Source organism: Heptranchias perlo, chromosome 8, assembly GCF_035084215.1.
Source record: "Heptranchias perlo isolate sHepPer1 chromosome 8, sHepPer1.hap1, whole genome shotgun sequence".
Classification (NCBI taxonomy): Eukaryota; Metazoa; Chordata; class Chondrichthyes; order Hexanchiformes; family Hexanchidae; genus Heptranchias; species Heptranchias perlo.
Window position 1 is genome coordinate 8,976,287 of NC_090332.1, and position 21,397 is coordinate 8,997,683.

At 42.7% G+C, this 21,397-nt stretch overlaps 1 protein-coding gene across 2 annotated transcripts in view; it reads left to right on the forward strand.

Annotated features, from left to right (window-relative positions):
- Positions 1-21,397, forward strand: part of desi2 (desumoylating isopeptidase 2) — a 58,521-nt gene that overhangs the window by 19,490 nt on the left and 17,634 nt on the right. For both annotated transcript variants that reach the window (XM_067988619.1, XM_067988620.1), the window contains exons 2-4: positions 15,103-15,175; positions 15,975-16,068; positions 18,275-18,416. In XM_067988619.1, the coding sequence (XP_067844720.1) occupies positions 15,103-15,175; positions 15,975-16,068; positions 18,275-18,416 (309 nt within the window). The remainder of the gene's footprint in view (positions 1-15,102; positions 15,176-15,974; positions 16,069-18,274; positions 18,417-21,397) is intronic.

Sequence of the window (21,397 nt, forward strand, 5' to 3'; positions counted from 1 at the left end):
GATCGGGTGGATGCGGTAAGGATGTTCCCAAGGATGGGTGAAACTAGAACCAGAGGGCATAATCTTAGAATAAGGGGCTGCTCTTTCAAAACTGAGATGAGGAGAAACTTCTTCACTCAGAGGGTAGTAGGTCTGTGGAATTTGCTGCCCCAGGAAGCTGTGGAAGCTACATCATTAAATACATTTAAAACAGAAATAGACAGTTTCCTAGAAGTAAAGGGAATTAGGGGTTACGGGGAGCGGGCAGGAAATTGGACATGAATTTAGATTTGAGGTTAGGATCAGATCAGATCAGCCATGATCTTATTGAATGGCAGAGCAGGCTCGAGGGGCCGATTGGTCTACTCCTGCTCCTATTTCTTATGTTCTTATGTTCTTAATATTGACACAGAGCCAAAGGAGGAGATATTAGGAGCAGTGACTAAAAACTTGGTTAATAACGTAGGTTCTTAAAATGCTTTTTGCATTTATATATTGCCTTTCATGACCTCAGGCCATCCCAAAGTGCTTTACAGTCAATTAAGTACTTTTTGAAGTGTAGTCACTGTTGTAGGAAATGTGGCAGCCAATTTGCGCTCAGCATGGTCCCACAAACAGCAATGTGAAAATGACCAGACCATTTTTTTTAGTAACATTGGTTGAGGGATAAATATTGGCCAGGTCACCAGGGATAACTCCCCTACTCTTCTCCAAATAGTGCTATGGGATCTTTTACGTTCACCTGAGGGGCAGATGGAGCCGCGGTTTAACGTCTCATCAGCAAGGTGGCCCTCCCAACAATGCAGCACCATCTCAGTACTGCACTGGAGTGTCAGCCTAGATTTTGTGCTCAAGTCTCTAGAGTAGGACTTGAATCCACAACCTGCTGACTCAGAGGCGAGAGTGCTACCATTGAGCCACGGCTGACGCCCAAGAAGGGTCTTAAAGGAGGCAAGTAGAGAGGAGAATTGTAAATTGGGGGCATATGGGGAACCAGGAGTCAATGTAGGTCAGCGAGCATGGGTGATGGGTGAGTAGGACTTGGTGCGGCTTAGGATAACGGCAGAAGGGCTTTGGATGAGCTGAATTTTTTGAAGAGTTGACTAAAGTTGTGGTCAGGGGACTGTCAATGGATGTTATTTATATGGACTTCCAGAAGGCATTTGATAAAGTCCCACATAAGAGACTGTTAGCTAAGATAGAAGCCCATGGAATCGAGGGAAAAGTACGGACTTGGTTAGGAAGTTGGCTGAGCGAAAAGCGACAGAGTAGGGATAATGGGTAGGTACTCACGTTGGCAGGATGTGACTAGTGGAGTCCCGCAGGGATCTGTCTTGGGGCCTCAATTATTCACAATATTTATTAATGACTTAGATGAAGGCATAGAAAGTCTCATATCTAAGTTTGCCGATGACACGAAGATTGGTGGCATTGTAAGCAGTGTAGATGAAAACATAAAATTACAAAGCGATATTGATAGATTAGGTGAATGGGCAAAACTGTGGCAAATGGAATTCAATGTAGGCAAATGTGAAGTCATCCACTTTGGACCAAAAAAGAATAGAGCAGGGTACTTTCTAAAAGGTAAAAAGTTTTAAAACAGTGGATGTCCAAGGGACTTAGGGGTTCAGGTACATAGATCATTAAAATGTCATGGACAGGTGCAGAAAATAATCAATAAGGCTAATGGAATGCTGGCCTTTATATCTAGAGGACTAGAGTACAAGGGGGCAGAAGTTATGCTGCAGCTATACAAAACCCTGGTTAGACCGCACCTGGAGTACTGTGAGCAGTTCTGGACACCGCACCTTCAGAAGGACATATTGGCCTTGGAGGGAGTGCAGCGTAGGTTGACTGGAATGATACCCGGACTTCAAGGGTTAAGTTACAAGGCGAGATTACACAAATTGGGGTTGTATTCTCTAGAGTTTCGAAGGTTAAGGGGTGATCTGATCGAAGTTTATAATATATTAAGGGGAACGGATAGGGTGGATAGAGAGAAACTATTTCCGCTGGTTGGGGATTTTAGGAGTAGGGGGCACAGTCTAAAAAATTAGAGCCAAACCTTTCAGGAGTGAGATTAGAAAACACTTCTACACATAAAGGGTGGTAGAAGTTTGGAACTCTCTTCCGCAAACGGCAATTGATGCTAGCTCAATTGCTAATTTTAAATCTGAGAGAGATAGCTTTTTGGCAACCAAAGGTATTAAGCGATATGGGCCAAAGGCAGATATATGGGGCCCGATTTTACCAGGGGTGCGGGTTTTCGGTGGGTGGCGCGCCCGGCGAAATTAGTGGGTTGCCCGCGCGATCGTAGCAGGCAACACTAATTGGATTCACTTACCTGCTCCTCCGGGTTCCCCGCTGCTGATTTGCGCGTCGGGCGGGCTGCGCATGCGCAGTAAGATCTGTCAGCTGGAGGCGCTCTATTTAAAGGGGCAGTCCTCCACTGACAGATGCTGCAACAAACAGCAATAATTACAGCATGGAGCAGCCCAGGGGGAAGGCTGCTCCCAGTTTAATGATGCCTCATCCCACGTATCATTAGATGGGGTGAGGAGGAGGGGGAGGATAGAGATCTTCCACCCGGCGGGCGGGAGGAAGCGGCCTGCCTCTGCCACCAAGAAGGCCTGGCTCGAGGTGGCAGAGGAGGTCACCAGCGCCACCAACATATCGCCCACCTGCATACAGTGCAGGAGGCGCTCCAATGACCTCAGTAGGTCAGCCACAGTGAGAACACTTAGTCTTTCCCCTACACTCCGTCTGCCACAACACTGCCCCCACCCCACATCTCCTTCGGCACTGCCAACACTACTCTGTCACATCACCCCTCATACCCACTCAAACCTCATCCTCATCTTACCTGCACCTACTCACCTCGCGAGTACTCACCCCGCCACTACCACGCAACCCAATCCTCATACAATCTTATGGCTCTATCCCATACTCACCGTCTCGTGCATCTCTCTCACGGCCAGCCTCACTCAACCTGCCACCACCTGTGCTGCAGCCACAGGGCATGCATCACATATGTGCAGTTGGCAGCGTAAGGCAAACATGTCGTGAGCATGAAGGGGATGCACAAGGGTGTTTGAGGGTTTGTCATGGTTCTTACTTCTATTGAATTAAAGAACAACTCACATCACACATTATATTGGCACCACTACTGCCATGTCTTCGCGAATCCTGTCCGGTTTGTGCAATAATGCCCACTCCTGGGTATCCTTATGAGGACCCACCACTGATGCCACCCAGTGTGTCACTTCAGAGTGGGTGTAGGTGTATTTGCAGTGCTCTTCTGCGCAGACGACTGAGAGACATCGGGGATGTCCCCGGTTGCAGCCTGGAAGGCTGTGGAGCAGAAGTTCGTGAGGGCAGTGGTATCTTTGACAGCGACAGGTAGGAAGATGGTGCACAGGCCAGCCAGGAGCAGCTCGGCATGAAAGAGGCTGCAGATGTCCACGGCTACATGTCGACTGACTCTGAGCCTCCGTGTGCACTGCTGCTCAGAGGTCCAGGAGGCTGAGCCTCGGTCTGTGGAATGTGTGGCGAGGGTAGTGCCCTCTGCGACGCATCTCTCTCTGCGGTAGCCCTGCTGTACAGGTGGATGTGTCACAGCACTCTGTTGTGGAGCTCCACGTGTCAGAGGTGGACGGCGTGGATGGCGAGGCTGGTGATGCTGTTCGCCCTCCGAGGAGGTCATGACTGCAGCTACGGCGGCCCCCATCCGCAAGATGTACATCTGAGGGGATCCGCAAGGTAGGTACATGTCTCCGGACCCCGGGGTAAGTGTGCAGGCTGGTGACTTCGACCATCAGGAGGAGGGTGGTGGAGGCCAAACTGTCCCAAGTGACAGAGCGGCCTCCTGCAATGGCTGAGGGTCTCCCCGCCACCCCCCCCCCCCCCCCCCCCCGGCCACCTATCAAATGGACCTTTGCAGCTGCCACAGGCTGACAGCTGCAACACGTCCATTTCAACTGGGAGTGTTTCCCCCAGTGTGTGAAACAGTCCCATGTTTATCCAAAATCACACACACTCCCTTAATCAGGTCAGTTAATGACCTGAACAAGCAAAGTAAATACTCTCAAGTGGCATCCCGCTGGCTTTAATTGCCTGTGGGATTCCCACCAGCGGGGGCTGCGCGCGCACGCCGGCGCGTCATCGGGGAACCCGGAAGTGGGTGGGATCGAGGCGCAATCCGGTCCCGCACCTGGATTTCGGGATTTTCGGGGCCCCCCCGGCGAAAACGCACCCGGTAGCGGGTGCTAAAATCGGGCCCATGGAGTTAGATCACAGATCAGCCATGATTTTATCAAATGGCGGAGTGGGCTCGAGGAGCTGAATGGCCTACTGCTGTTCCTATGTTCCTATGAAGTTTATGGAGGATGGCAGGCCGACCAGGAGACCATTGAATAGTCAAGTCTGGAGGTGACACAGGTATGGATGTGGGTTTCGGCAGCAAATGGGCAATAATACGGAGGTGGAAGTAGGCATTCTTTGTGATGGAGAGGATGTGGTGTCTGAAGCTGAGCTCGATTTCACATACTCAGCTTCAACCTAAGACGAGTAGCAAGGGTAGGGGAGTTTGTGGTGGGGGCCGAAAACGATGGCTTCGGTCTTCCCAATGTTTAACTGGAAGAAATGACAGTTCACCTCTGCAACCTAGCCATCAACTCCACCCCTCTTCATGATTGCTCACTTGTGCTGAATCAGGCTGCAAAATATGTTAGATTCGACCCAGAGCTGAGCTTCAAACCCTATATTCTATCCACTACCAAGACTGCTTACTGCCACCTCTGCAATGTCACTTGACTCTGCCTGTACCTTATCTCCACTGCCACTAAAACGGTATCTACGCCTGACCACCCGTATCTGCTTACTGACCACGCATTCTTCATCCCCTTAAACTAAAGATCATCGAAAACGCCACTGCTTGCCTCCTTTCTGACAAAGCTTGCCCATCGTCACTGACCTCCATTGGCTTCCTGTCCCCAATTGACTGAATCTAAAATTCTTGTCTATGAATCCATCCATGACCTCAACCCACCATACTGCCAACCTCCTCCAGACTTGCATCTCCTCCTGAATCTTCTGGTCGTCTGACACCTGGCTCCTGTGCTTTCCTCCGCCCTCCATCCAGTCAGTGGTAGAGCCTTCATCCACCTCAGCCCTACTCTCTCGAACTCTTCCCTGAAACCCTTCTACTTCACTACTTACCTCCCACTGTTAAAAGCTCTTCTTAGAACACATTGGTTCCACTAAGCTTTTGATCACCTCTCAACGTTCTGGAAAGATTTGAAACCCACTTTTTTTTTCTTCCCATGCCTTGGGACATGTTTCTATATTAAAGGCACTAAATAAATGCATATTATTGATTTTTCTGTTTTTACCCAGAATAATGGAATTAAGAACCCAGCTATAAATAAACAAGATGTGGAGATGCTGGTGATGGACTGGGGTTGACAATTGTAAACAGTTTTACAGTCTGTAAACACCATGTATTGTTCTGTGATATATAAATGCATAGGCTTCAAGGAGCTCCTGAACATTTACCTGAGGAAGGAGGAAACCTCCGAAAGCTTGTAGATTTCAAATAAAAATCGTTGGACTATAACTTGGTATTGTAAAATTGTTTACAATAAATAAACAAGACTGAGTTTGAGGAAATAAAACAAATGTTTATTGTAACTTGAATTATTAATTCATCAATATGGGTAGTTGCATTGTTGGATCCTAATCTGCTGGATTCCCAGGGAAAAGTTTCTTTAGGATTGGACGATTTATGTAGCTGACAGATATTTCTGATGGTGTTAATAATAAAATGTCAGTATTATCAAGTATAAGCTAGACAAGTGTAAACATTGGTTGACCTACAAATCATAAGCACTAAAAATGTTCCTCTCTATCACCCTGGTGCAATAAAAACAATCTAATAAGGTTGTATAAAATTAAATGGAGGATAAATATCAAGAACTGACATTTTATTGTGTGTAAACTGCATATGGTATTGTCAATGCCATTCATTAGTTTACTTTCTGTAAAGCAGCAGTCACTAACATGTATCCTATATATACAAACGGTCTGCACTGTAGTACTTGTATGTGGGTTAAAAACAAATTGTTGCTCAATTTACTTGTTAGATGTGGGATGCTGCATTTGATGGTCAGGTGATATGATCCTGCCCTATCTTTTATTCCAAAGTAAGTTTCATTTAACAAGGAAGGGAAACCGTTAAAAAATATATATATATTCTTGTGTAGAAGAATTTTAAACTGAACAAACTGGAGGGTGTTTTTTTCACATATTTTGATTTTTTTTTTTCAGTGCGTGCATGGCCTGAGTGGATTTTTTAGTTATTTACATCGGATGTTCCACCAGTAACTACAGAATTAGAAATAATTCCGCTTTTGTCTTTTTTTTAATGTATCATTTTATTTTTGATGTGCTAAGTTGAAATAAATTAATGAAGTATGTCTAGTTCTAATATCCAGGGTACCTAGAACTACATGTTCTACCTAACAGCGCTGTGGGAGAACCTTCACCACACGGACTGCAGCGGTTCAAGAAGGCGGCTCACCACCACCTTCTCAAGGGCATTTAGGGATGGGCAGTAAATGCTGGCCTTGCCAGTGACGCCCACATCCCATGAACGAATAAAAAAAAACTGTTGCCTAGTCACTGCCTGGTACAAATTCAACACCACTTCCTTGCTTTTATATTCAATGGCTCTATAAATAAAACCCCAAATCATATTTTCCTTTTTATGGTCTTTTCTACCTGCACTCCCATCTTTGAAGGTCTGTGTATCTGTGCCCCTAATTGCTCTGTTCCTCCACTCTAAAGAATCTTTAGGATATACTTTATTTTACTGTTTTTTTCAATGTGCTACTTCACATTTCTGTGCATTGAACTATATCTGTAAACTTCATGCCTACTCTGCTAACTTGTCCATGAGCTCCTGCAATCTATTGTATTCTTTCTCATCGTTTATCATACCTCCTAGATTGATATCGTCAGAAAACAAAAGTCCCAGCACAAATTATTGGGGCATACTATTATCAACATCCCTCCAATCTGAAAAATATCCCTTTATCCTACGCTCTGCTTTCTGTCCTTCAGCACTCACTTTATCCATGCAGCAGTATTGCCTTTAATACCATGTGCCTTAATTTTCACAACTCTTTTATGTGGCACCATTTTAAACTCCTGAAAGTCCCTGTGTACAATCACCACTGTATTCCTTTTAAACATTGATTTTCTGAAAAAGCGCAATTAAATTAGTCAAGCACAACCTGCCATTTACAAATCCATGCTATTTAGTCCTAGTCTTTAAGTTTTTGCTATTTTCTAGACGTTTGCTCACAATCAAGGTAAGATAATTTCATATTTTTTATTGTAACCCCTTTCCTTGAACAGGGCTGTAAAATTCATTACCATGGCACAGTTTCCATTTCCAAGCTTTTTTGGAATATTATGGTTAATGCCCCTGCTATTTCTCCCCCTCAGTATTCTGATATTCATAACCATCTAGGTTTGGATACTTCATAGCTTTCAGTCCCATTAACTTTTTTTTTGTAGTTTTCTTTTGAAATTTTATCTCCAATAATGGCTTTCCTACCCCCCTCAGCTACCCTTGGAGAGTCCCACTTTCACCTGCTGCTGTAAAAAAAATAATTATTAAGCATGTGTGCCATTCCTTCACTTTCAAGTACAAGGTGCTTCCCTTTGATTCAAAGTGGTCCCACCCTTCCTTTGACTATTCCTTCACTACTGATGTGTTTATAGAAGTCTTTGCTATTTCCCTTAACTGCTATTCTCTTCATACTTCCTCTTAGCCTTCCTAATCTTCCTTTTTGCTTTCTTTCTATTTTTTTTTCCCCTGCACTATCCTACTTATCTTTTTTAAAATCTCATTTTGCTCTAATCGATTTATAGGTGGAACCCCACCCTTTTTCATATCCCCTTTACTCCTCGTCGGAACACATTTAAATTCTACCGTACCAATTTCATATTTAAGTATCTCCCAGTGCTGGTCAACTGTGATCTTCCATTTTTTCCAAACAATTAATCTAGGTTAGGTCGCCTTTCATTCCATTGAAATGAGCTCATATCCGATTCAACATCTTAGTTTGACATTGCCTACTTTCAGTGTGAACCTAATTAGGTGATGGTCACTGTTTTCCAAGTGTTAGCTCGAATTAGATCTAGCGCTGCATTTTTTCCTTTTTAGACATACAACATACTGATTAAGGAAACAGTCCTGGATGCATTCCAAGAAATCCTCCCTGTTTCAATCACAAATGTTTCTTATCCCAGTCCTACTTGGGTAAATTGTAAGCCCACCATTATTGCAGCTCTGTTAGTACTGCAAACTGTCCTGGGATGCATTCCAAGAAACCCTCCCTATTTCAATCTCCTATGTTTCTCTTATCCCAGTCCTAGTTAGGTAAATTGTAAGCCCACCATTATTACAGCTCTGTTGGTACTGCAAACTGTCCTGGGATGCATTCCAAGAAACCCTCCCTATTTCAATCTCATATGTTTCTCTTATCCCAGTCCTACTTAGGTAAATTGTAAGCCCACCATTATTACAGCTCTGTTGGTACTGCAAATCTCATCTGATTTTTTTCCCAGTGATGGTTTGTGATGTACTCCCAATGTGGTAACAGATCCATATTATTACTTAACTGAACCCAGACAAACTCCTTCTGAGCACTATCATTGATATGTTTTTTATTAACTTTCCTTTCTATGGCTGTGCAATGTATACTTAATTAACAGGAGCATCTTCCTCTTTTTCCTACTCTCTCTCCTGAAAATGTTATGGCTGGGAATATTTAGTTCCCAGTCCTGTCTGATTGAAGGCAAGTTTCCTTCATTGCATTCCGTCCATTCTAATTTTATTCCTGACTTTATTTCTAAGGTTTTGTGTTTTGCCTATAAACACCACAACGCTGACCAATTCATATTCATAAGAAAGAAAGAAATAAAGAGATTGCATTTGAACAGCATCGTACCCAAAGTATTTCATAAGCAATTAAGTACTTTTGAAGTGTTGTCACTGTTGTAATGTAGGCAAACGTAGCAGCCAATTTGCATACAGCAAGGTACCACAAACAGCAGTGAGATAAATTATGAAATAAAACCAGAAAATGCTGGAAACACTCAACAGATCAGGCAACATCTGTGGAGCAAGAAACAGAATTAATGTTTCAGGTCAATGACCTGTCATCAGAACTGGAAGATGTTGGAGATTGAGAGATAAATTATCTGAAGTTTTTTTAGTAATTTCTCCCTGAGCATCCTAGTTTAAACTCACACCCACAGCACTATCTATTCTTGGTGCTAGGTTTAATTCAGGTGGAGTCCGTCTTTCCTGCAGAGACAGCGCTGTTCCAACACCCACAAAATTGAAACCCTCTCTCCTACACCACTCTTCCAACCATACCTTCAGCTGTCTAATCTCCCTCTGTCTAGCTGTGCATGGTTTAATTAGTGTTTCTGAGATTATTAGCCATGGTCTTTTTAGCTTTCTTCCCAGCCTTTCATGACGTCCCAAAGTGCCTTACAGTCAATGAGGTGTAGTCACTGTTGTAATGTAGGAAACGTGGCAGCCAATTTATACACAGCAAGGTCCTACACAGCAATGAAATAAATAGCCAGGTAATCTTTTTTAATGATGTTGGGTAAGGGATAAATATTGGCCAGGATGAAGGGAGAATTCCTCTGCTGTTCTTCGAATATTGCCATGGGCTGTTTTCCGTCCACCTGAGAGAGCAGACAGTTTAACTTCTCATCCAAAAGATGGCACCGCCTACTGTGCAGCACTCCCTCAGCACTGCACTGGTGTCAAAAAATTTCACATACCCACTCTTACTGAAATCTTACTGACAAGATTGACCTGACACGGTACAAAAAGGCAACAAGTATACAGAATTTATAACACAATAGGCTAGGTAAACATGGATTAGTTATACTTTTTGTTAGATAAATCAAAGGCAAGAGGCCTAATCTCAAGGTACAGATTCAATTTGTGGGACCTAGAAGAATTTTTTTCAGTTATAGGAATGTGGAATACTTTGTCTTAAGTTGTAATTGATGTAAAATTGATTTATAACATTCAAGAAAGTACTAGAGAATTAAAAATAAACGGGCATGACAAGACAGTGGGAAAATAGGCTTAGTTTAGGGAGAAAGCAGGAAAGTGGGTCTGTGTAAAATCAGTCTCTGAGAGTTTGTTATATAGGATGGTGCCAAAAGCCTTTCTGAAATCCATGTAGGTGACAACCACTGCCTCATCCTTAACCACCAGATCTGTAAGCTCCTCAAAGAACTCCAATAAAAAGTTCATTCGTGACCTGCCCCTTCTGATTAGAGACCCAGCATGGGTTCAGAACAGTTTCCCCACAATGGAGGTACAAGGTTTGTAATTTGAGGGTTCATCCCTTCTTCCTTTTTTAAAGATGGGGGGGTCACATTTGCTATTTTCCAATCCCCATTGGGATGTTACCCGATCCCAGTGAAATTTGGAAGATATCATTGAGGGGATTTGAAATCTCTTCTGTCAACTCCACCAGCATTCTTGGATGGAAATTGTTAAGAGCTTGGAGCCTTCTTTACCAACTGTCTCCTAAACCTTTCTACGGTGCTTTCCCATGTGATACTAAGGGTTTCCTGTCTGCTCACTCCCTTACATTCCTCTTTCAACACCAACATCCCTGCCCCCTTTTCAGTGATAAAAACAATCATACAATAATTTACTAATTCCACCATTTCTTTGTCCTTAGACACCAACTTCCACATTCACTGGTCCAATGTCCCTCTGCATCCTTCTCTTACTTCTAATATACTTAAAGAATGCTCTATTATTGTCCTTTACATTTTTTGCAATATTCCTCTCGTGTTTCATGTTTGCTTCTCTTATGTTTTGTGGCTTTCTTCTGTTTGATTTTATAATTCGCCTTATCCTGTTCTTTCCCTGTACATTTCAGAATTTTATACGGTCTTTTTTCCTGATTTCTCTTTTCATCTATGTCGGTTTTACCCTTCTTCCTTCCCTTTAAATTGTTCCTCCCATTTTATTCCTTTCATGTAGCATTTCATCCCCTCCTAGGCTGTGCCTGAAATTCACTTTCTGGATAACTTTTATTATGTTTTGTTGTCATTTCAACTTAAAATTAACAATTTGCTGTCACTGAACACCAAATGGTCCCCTACTTCAACTTGGCCAATTGCTGCATCATCATGGTGCAACAATATCCGAACTGGAAGAGAGCCAGTTTCAGTGATTTGAGAAGGGATCTAGCACAGGTGGATTGGAAACAAAGATTGGCCAGGAAAACAGTAAATGAACAATGGCAGGTCTTAAAGGTGGAGATAGTTCAGGTACAAACCAAGCATATTCCCATAAGGAGGAAAGATGAGGAATCCAAAGCTAGAGTTCCCTGGATGACAAAGGAAATGGAGGTTGAAATAAAACAGAAAAAGGTTTATGACGTCATGTACCGAATACAATTGAAAGCCAGACGGAACACAGAGTGCAGGGGGAAATTGAGAGAGGATATAAGAAGAACAAAGAGAGAGTATGAGAAAAGATTAGCGGGTGACATAAAAGGGAACCCAACAACTTTTTATAAACATAAAAAGTAAAAGGGTAGTTAAAGGAATGGTGGGGCTGATTAAGGACAAAAAAGAAAATCTTCTTGTGGAGGCAGAGGGCATGACTGAGGTACTGAATGTATACTTTGGATCTGTCTTAACAAAAGAAGAGGATGAAGTTAATGTCGCAGTAGAGGAGGGGGGGGAGTAGAGATATTGGATAGGATAAAAATAGATAGAAAGGAGGTGCTAAATAGATTGGCATCACTCAAAGTTAATAAGTCACCTAGTCCAGATGGGATACATCCTAAGTTGCTACGGGAAGCTAGGGGTGGAGATAGCAGAAGCTCTGACCACAATCTTGCACTCCTCCAGTCCTCTGGCACCACTCCCATATCCAAGGAGAACTGAAAATGTTACACTCCTGTTCATAAAGGGGAGAGGGGTAAACCTGGTAACTACAGGCCAATCAGTCTAACAGCGGTGGTGGGAAAACTACTAGAGACCATTATCAAGGACAGAATTAATAACTTCCGTTATGTGGAGGGATTGGTTAATAAGGGACAGCTAGCATAGATTTAGTAAAGGCAAATCGTGCCTGACTAACCTGATTGAGTTCTTTGATGAAGTATCAGAGAGGGTTGATGAAGGTAGTGCAGTAGATGTTGTATATATGGACTTTCAAAAGGCATTTGATAAAGTACCACACAACAGACTTATTCGGAAAATAGAAGCCCATAATATTCAAGGGATGGTGGTATCTTGGGTATATAATTGGCTAAGGGAAAGGAGGAAGCGAGTAGTGGTGAATGGATGTTTTTCTAACCGGAGAGAAGCATGCAGTGGGGTCCCCCAGGAGTCGGTATTAGTGTAATTGTTTTTCTTGTTATATCTAAATGACCTGGACTTGGGTATAGGGAGTACAGTTTTGAAGTTTGTGGATGGTACAAAATCAGACAGCTTTTTCAAAGAGCCGGCACGGGCACGACGGGCGAATGGCCTTCTTCTGTGCTGTAAGATTCTATGATTCTGTCATTAGTTAGAAACAAATTCAGTGATGCATCCTCCCTTCCTCTTGTGGGTTTCCTCACTTAATGTTTAAGAAGAAACTTTTGAAGTACTAAAATAAACTTTCTTGTGTGTACATATATTCCTAGTGTAAATCCTGGCCTATGTCAGGAGAGTCAGATCGTATCCAGAGATCTACAGTTGTAGCTTCTCTTCCCGCCCCATGTCCTTACCTCAGAGTCCCCCAAGAGTCTATCCTTAGCCTCCTCCTCTTCCTCATCTACATGTAGCCCCTTGGTGTCATCATCTAGAAACATGGTGGTCAGCTTCCACATGTATACTGATGACACTCAGCTCTACCTCTTCAACACTTCTCTTGACCCCACCACTGCTTCTGTGTTGGCAGACTACTTGTCTGATATTCTTGGATGAACCCCAATTTGCTCCTGCTAAATATTGGTACAGCTGAAGCCATTGTCTTTGGTCCCCACCACAAACTCCATACCCGTGGTTATGATTTTGTCCCCCTCCCTCACCACTGTCTCAGGCTGAACCAGGCTGTTCACAACTTCAGCGTCCTATTCAACCCTGAGCTGAGTTTCTAACCCCATATCCTCTCCATCATAAAGACCATCTACTTCCACCTCCACCCCAACCCATTGCTGCTGAAATGCTTAGTCATGCCATTATCCAAACTCGACTATTCCAATTCTCTCAGAATCATAGAAAATTTACAGCATAGAAGGAGGCCGTTCAGTCCATCGTGTCTGCGCCGGCCGAAAATGAGCCACCCAGCCTAATCCCACTTTCCAGCACTTGGTCTGTAGCCTTGTAGGTTATGGCACTTCAAGTACATATCCAAGTACTTTTCAAATGTGATGAGGGTTTCTGCCTCTACCACCCTTTCAGGAAGTGAGTTCCAGACCCCCACCACCCTCTGGGTGAAAACATTTTTCCTCAGCTCCCCTCTAATCCTTCTACCAATCACTTTAAATCTATTTAAGGTGATGGCCATTCTGCTATCCTGTTCACTTCATAAACTTCAGCTCATTCAAAACTCTGCTGTCTGAATCCTTTCTCACACCAAGTCCCACATGCCCATCACCATTGTCTTCATTAACCTATATTGGCTCCCATTCCTCCAACTCAAATTTGAAGTTCTCATCCTTGTGTTTCAATCTTCTCATGGCCTTATCTCACCCTTTCTATGTAACCTCTTCCAGACCTACAACTCCACCCTCCCTCCAAACTCTACGTTCCTCTGACTGGCGATTTGCGTACTGCCCTCCCTCCCTTTGCCCCACCATTGACAGCTGTGCCTTCAGCCACCTTGGTTCAACATTCCTAAACCCCTCAGTCTGTCAATCTCCCTCTTCTGCTTTAAGACCCTCCTTAAAACCTACCTCTTCGACCAAGCTTTTGGTCACTCCTCCAAATATTTCCTTTTTTGACTCTGCATCCATTTTTTCCTTACACTTCTGTGAAGTTGTGTGGGATATTTTTCTACATTAAAGGCACTATAAATGTAAGTTGTGTTTGATTGCAATCCCCCTTGATTGTAACTGAGTGCTTAAAACTAATGTTTTTATGTTCCACAGCAGGACATCTACCTCTATTTTGTGGTGCCCTGTAAAGTGATTCCGACCACTAACTTTTTCTTCCATCTTCTAGATCTATCCAAAGAGACTCTGTGTGCCAATTCCCAGTTCCTTCCTCTCAACATACCTTCCCCAATAAATAAATAGTGCCACCCACACTTTTTTTTCTTTATATAACCTCCTGACACCCATAGCACTGCAGACATATTCCCCATTTATCCTCTTTTTTTAGACAGGTTTCAGTAACTCAGATTAGACTCTTCAGTAACTCTTAAATCCCTGTTTGTCAACACAGTACTTCTAATTCATTCATTTTGTTATGTTTCTGGCATTCATGTAAATATATCTTAATTCATTCTTTAGCCGCCTTGCTATTTTTTTTGTATGATCCCTTCCTGACTATTATTGTTTCCTTTCCCCTATCCCGCCCCCATTTTTCTAATTTGAATTCTTCACAACTGTTCTACTTATCCTTTCAACCAAGATCAACAATAATGTGTGGCACTTCCTCCTCCAAACAAAAGTTTTGGCAAACACTTTTTCATGAAAGTGTTGCCACCATTGACTGAAAAGGAGCTTGACCTCTGTCCTCCATTGTCAACAGCTCTCAGACTACAAATATTATACCATAAAGCAGCTTAGCATCTGTAGAGAATGTGGTCATGTTTTCTTTTATGCTGGATTGGTCCTCTATTGTATTTATCTTTGATGCTGTGTCCTATTAATACACTGTTTGCTTTATGGACACTTGGTAAACAGATTAACTGCATGGACAACTGAACTATGTCTCGAGTGAAGCATAGGAATCATAGTGGTGTTCTAGTATTGCAGAGATTAGGAAATGTTTGTCCCAAACTTGAGCTGTCGTCAACTGGTATTGTCATTTCTCTGAACCTTTTTGCTTGTTTTTCTTCTCTAGTACTGGATTAATGAATACACCTCATCATTGGGAATTGGGGTCTTCCACTCAGGCATTGAAGTATATGGCAGAGGTGAGGACTTTTAAAATGTTTTTTCCATAAGGCAGTGCTATTTATACTAAATTATTTACTTGGTATTTGGATCAAAATGTGTGTATTTGATCAAATTTTTATAGGTTTCTGTTAGACATTCCTTTAGTCACATGGTTGCAGTTGTCTACAAAGTTTGTGGTTAGCATTGTATTCCCGTCCCCCCCCCCCCCCGTCAGCTTACTGCAATTCCCTTCAATTGTATGTTTTATACTGCTTTACCTCATAGATTGTGGAACGGTGCCAGCTATGGATTTCTACATGACTCTTGCCATTGCTGCTTTGTGATGTCTCCTGGCAGTTTGGTTCTGGGATTGTCCTTGCCTGTTCTGTTTCCCTCGCACCACTGGTCTACTGTTCTGTCTCTCTTCCTGGGGGGAGAAAAAATTCTTGAGGACTTTGATATTCAAAACCAATACTTAATTTAACAGTTGCATTTGAAGCTCACAGAAGGACTCTGTAACATGCCATCAATACCCCAGCCTTTTCCCCCAAAATGTTGATTTTAATTTAGCCTTATTCTACATTATAGTGCAAAGATGTTGTAATTGAGAACCTCAAGTGTAAGTAGTATGGAAACACAAGTTGTCGAGTTGATAAACTATCTAATTTCATAGCTCAAAATGGTGTTCGTTTGCAATTTGTGCTGCAGCTAAGTGCTTTAAATTTCAACAAAGTAATTATAGGGAATGCTGATTTGATAAATTTAGGTCAATGTCATTGCATAGCAAAATGCAGGTTAAAACTAAATCTCTGACTAAAGGCTTTTAATTTTCTGCAGAGTTTGCCTATGGCGGCCATCCCTATCCATTTTCAGGAATATTCGAGATCAGTCCTGGAGACTCAACAGAACTAGGAGAAACATTCAAATTTAAGTAAGTAATGTAGGCAAGATTTTTAAAAATTATTTCTGATGCTTTTGAAAGTCCAATTATTGAAATGATCCATTATTTTACATTAAGCATCCTTCACACACATAGGGATAAACTAGCTTAATGGGTTCTGGTGAAAACCACGTGCAAAGCACACACATAAAAATGTCAATGAAGTTGCAGATAGGCTGTGCCATCTACTCTCGCTGCATAAAGCTCCAGGACCTATGTCATAGCACCAATCTGTTTCTCCCCAGCTAAAGACATTATGTTCTTTGGTCCGCATAACAAAGGAGAGGTAGTACGGCAAAGTGATTTTGTTAGAGAATTTCAGAGGGCAGAGCTGTGGTGACCAAAAGATGAGCCTTCGATGGTACGTTGGAGAGCATCCAGGATCAGAGGATGAAAAAGTGTGGAATATGTAGCTAAAGATGGGGTGGAATGAGGCCATGGAAGGATTTGAAGATGAGGATAAGGATCTACAAATTGATTTTCATAGGGAGCTAGTGGAGCTTGACAAGGATAGGGATGTGATGACTGTAGAATGTTTTCATTTGTTGCCAGGATGTGGGTGACACTGGCAAAACTGCATTTATTGCCCATCCCTAACTGCCCTGAGAAAGTGGTCTCCTTGAACCACTGCAGTCCTCGTGATGGTGGGGCTCCCATGTTGGAGCTCCAGGATATTGACCCAGCAACAATAGCTAGGTTCTACTAATCAGTGCTCTAAAATAATACCCAACCCTAGAAAAAAATGCAGAAACCTTGTTCGGTACAAGTTGTACTTTGCCTTGTCTGGATGAGTTATATTTGTTTATGTAGCAATTCTGTGGTTTTTTTTATTCGTTCATGGGATGTGGGCATTGCTGTCAAGGCCAGCATTTATTGCCCAACCCTAATTGCCCTTGAGAAGGTGGTGGTGAGCCACCTTCTTGAACTGCTGCAGTACGTGTGGTGAAGGTTCTCCCACAGTGCTGTTAGGTAGGGAGTTCCAGGATTTTGACCCAGCGCCAACGAAGGAACGGCAATATATTTCCAAGTCGGGATGGTGTGTGATTTGGAGGAAAACGTGCAGGTGGTGTTCCCATGTACCTGCTGCCCTTAACCTTCTAGATGGTAGAGGTCGCTGTTGAAGAAGCCTTGCGAGTTGCTGCAGTGCAATCCTGTGGATGGTACGCACTATAGCCACGGTGCGCCGGTGGTGAAGGGAGTGAATGTTTAGGGTGGTGGATGGGGTAACAATTAAGCGGGCTGCTTTGTCCTGGATGGTATTGAGCTTGAGTATTGTTGGAGCTGCACTCATCCAGGCAAGTGGAGAGTATTCCATCACACTTCCGACTTGTTCCTTGTAGATGGTGGAAAGGCTTTGGTTAGCACCAGTAGGCTACAGAATGATTCTCAATTAGATCCAAGTTCAAGATATTTTCACAAATAACATCTACAAACTGAAGTAAAACATTTGAGATTGAGCTCAATTGAAGCAGTGTTTGCCAAATCATTGTGGTTTGATCGCGTTTCCCCTTTTGGGTTTAATACTGCACAATATAATGGTAGTTATTCCCATCTGAGTGGCTCCAGAATTGCTACTATAAAAGGCGATGGAGGGGGAGAAGCCACAATGTTTAATTACTGCTCTAAAATAATCCCTGTACAATAGATGATGTGTAACCAGTGTTTGACAAATTGTGCTATATATTTGAGGCATCTGGTAATATTTTATGACTGGGACGAACTATATTATATATTTTTCAAATGTTAAAGAAAAAACACTTTTATTGTTGCAAAGAGGGTGTGATTACTCCTGGTAGCTGAGTATCGTTAGAATGCAGTCGCAATGGTCATCAGATATTGCAGTTTTCACAATTAAATTTTAGGAACAAACTACTCATGCAGTCATTGCACGCACAAGCACAATGCAAAACACCCTGTATAAAGCTTGTTGAAGTTATATGTATGCACTTGGCTAGAATGAGTTGTGCACAAGACAATTTTTGCATGTCAGTAAGTTTGCTTTCTACTATGGCTGATTTTAAATCTGAGAAAGCTAGACTGGTTTGGAGAGCAGGACATTTCAGAAAACACGGGCACCATCTTGAGAATTTAGGGCAGTTAGAATCTCTAGATTGGTCAAATAAAGATTTATGGAGTTTAGTGCATTCTTAACTTCCTGTATGAGTTCACTTAACCTGTTTGCTTTTGTGTTCTGTAGGGAAGCAATTGTGATGGGTAGCACAGATTTTACAGAGGATGACATGGAGCGCATTGTAGAGGAGCTTGGAAAGGAATACAAGGGGAATGCCTATCATCTAATGCACAAAAATTGCAACCATTTTTCTTCAGCGATATCTGAGGCAAGTACATTGTAATTCACAGAACTGGCATGCAGAGTCCTTTTCATTTATCACGGTTTTATCTTAAATGGCTATTGCATTTGAAAGTGACATTATCAACATCAAAATAATGTGGGATTTATTTTTCCATGCCCTATCTGTCTGTCTCTTCCCCCCAACTTCGCTCACCCACCCTTGTATAATTTGATGGCAATATTAGTGTTCTGGGTTTTTCTTTGTGAGTGTCCCTAGTGAAACACTTGTGTACTCAGGAACGAGTCATTTTCCACTTTGGTTGATAGGAAATACATAAAAGCGACCTCAGAAATTACAAAGGATTACAAAGAATGTACAACACAGAAACAGGCCATTCGGCCGAACCATGCTGCTGTTTATGCTCCATGTGAGCCTCCTCCTACCGTTCTTCATCAAACCCTCTCAACATATCCTTCTATTCCTTTCTCCCTCGTGTTTATCTAGCTTCCCCTTAAATGCATCGATGCTAGTCACCTCAACTACTCCTTATGCTAGCAAGTTCCACATTCTTGCCACTCTCTGGGTGAAGAAGTTTCTCTTAAATTCCCTATTGGATTTGTTAGTGACTATTTTGGGTGCGCTTGTGGAACAAGTCCATTAAGTGAGTGTCTTTTTTGAGTTTTTACTTAGCTTATCTACGGAGGTCATATCCAGCGTTTCACACAGGCTAAGGGAGGGCAGCGGGTACTGGGGTGAGGGGAGGGCAGCCTGTGTTGTGGGACAACAGACGGGACCAGTCAGATTACACCAAGCATGGAATCCACCCAAAACTGAGAGTTGCAAACTGAGCTAGGTCATGAGGTTAATGTCCTGCCTGCCATATATCGATAAATCATCATCTGATGTATTTGGTGCTTTATTATTAAAACATACATCAATTATTAACACAACAGAGTTAACATGAAACATATTTACAATTGTCCGTGAAAGCGACTGTCGCTTTGATTGACACGCCACGCGGGGTCAGTTACACTTTGGTTTCCATACCCACTGAAACTGGGGCTCTGGATTGTGATCACGGACAGACTCCATATAGCAACGTCTCTTGGATTATCTTCCTAGAGGTGTTTTTCTTTGTTGTTCTTATTTACCGCATCAGCTCGAAAACTACTCTTGTGGTTTCCTGCTCTTCGGAATTCACCTCCGATCCAGTATTCCTCAATTTGGTAAACTGCTGGGCACTTGTGGATTTTATCTTGGTACCACCCTCCTTCTAGATTGCTTGGTGGAGGCTCCTGATGCTAGAACTGCAGGAGTCACCCTAGCGGTTCAGCTTCTGCACTTTACGCCTTGCGTCGCTGAAACGGACAGATGGGGAGGCTTTTTGCCCGGGACCAATCCCATCCGAATGTGAGCAGACTCACTTTATTTTCTTTATGTTCCCCTCCTATGAGGATGTGATCTCCGTCAGATCACCGTTTGTGAGTTCTGTGAGCGGTCGTAACAGCCACGAATTGTTATAATATGACTGGCGGGACAAAACTCACAGTGACCGAGAGCACACAAGACGATCACGGCTACAGTAATGGGATGACTGTAACCTGATGAGTGCTAGTTGGGTCGCGATTTAACAGCAGAGCTTCACGACTACAGCCAAAATGTACCATAACCGGACTTACTAAAACACAAATCAATTGAGGGCAAGTGGTTACCCTTAAACTTTGGTATCACCTCAGGGGATCCTGAACTCTTGCCTGGACGGGTCAAGAGAGTCATCAATTACCACCGCAAGATCTACACACATCACCCTTCCTTAAGTTCTTTGCATAACCCATTTAGCCAATGATGTGTTTGTTCCCAGCAGGACCCTGAGGAGGCACAGCTCACTGTGACCGAGAACTTAAAAGACTGTCACAGCTACAGTAACTAGAGGACAACTCTCAGTAGATTACTCCCATCTAAGAGAGCCTTAAGAAAGTAATAGTTACTCCTGCCAAAATTTTATGGTCCCTAGTTCTGGTCTCCCCCACAAGTGGAACATCTTCTCTACGTCTACCCTATCAAACCCTTTCATAATTTTGAAGACCTCTATCAGGTTACCCCTCCATCTTTTTTCTGGAAAAAAGAGTCCCAGTCTATTCAATCTTTCCTGATAGGTACAATCTCTCATATCTGGCATCATAGTAAATCTTTTTTGCACGTTCTCCAATGCCTCTATATCCTTCTTATAGTGTGGAGAACAGAACTGTTTGCACTACTCCCAAGTATAGCCTAACCAAAGTTCTGTACAAGTTTAGCATAACTTCTGTGCTTTTCAATTCTATCCCTCGTGAAATGAACCCCAGTGCTTGGTTTGCTTTTTTTAATGGTCTAAATAACCTGCGTCGCTACTTTTAGTGATTTGTGTATGTGTACCGCTAAATTCCTCTGCTCTTCTACCTCGTTTAGACTCTTATTTTCCAAGGAGTATGTGGCCTCCTTATTATTCCTACCAAAATGTATCGCCTCACATTTATCTATATTGAAATTAATTTGCCAATTACACACCCATTCTGCAAGTTTATTAATGTCTTCCTGCATTTTGTCGCAGTCCTCAGTGTTAACTATACCCCCCACCCCCAAATTTGGAATCGTCCACAAATTTTGAAATTGTACTTCCCATTCATGAGTCCAAATCATTTATGTATATGGTGAACAATAGTGGTCCCAGCACCGATCCTTGTAGAACACCACTTTCCACCTTTTGCCAGTTTGAGTAACTACCTTTAACCCCTACTCTCTGTTTTCTGCTTTGTAGCCAACTTCTACTCTGCTATCCATTCTGCCATTTGTCCCCTGACTCCACATGCTCTGACCTTAGTCATGTGTCCACTATGTGGAACTTTATCGAAGGCTTTTTAAAAATCCAAATATATTACATCTATTGCATTGCTCTTGTCTGCACTTTCTGTTACTACCTCAAAGAATTCAATAAGGTTGGTCAAGCATGACCTTCCCTTTTGAAATTCGGGCTGACTATTCTTTAT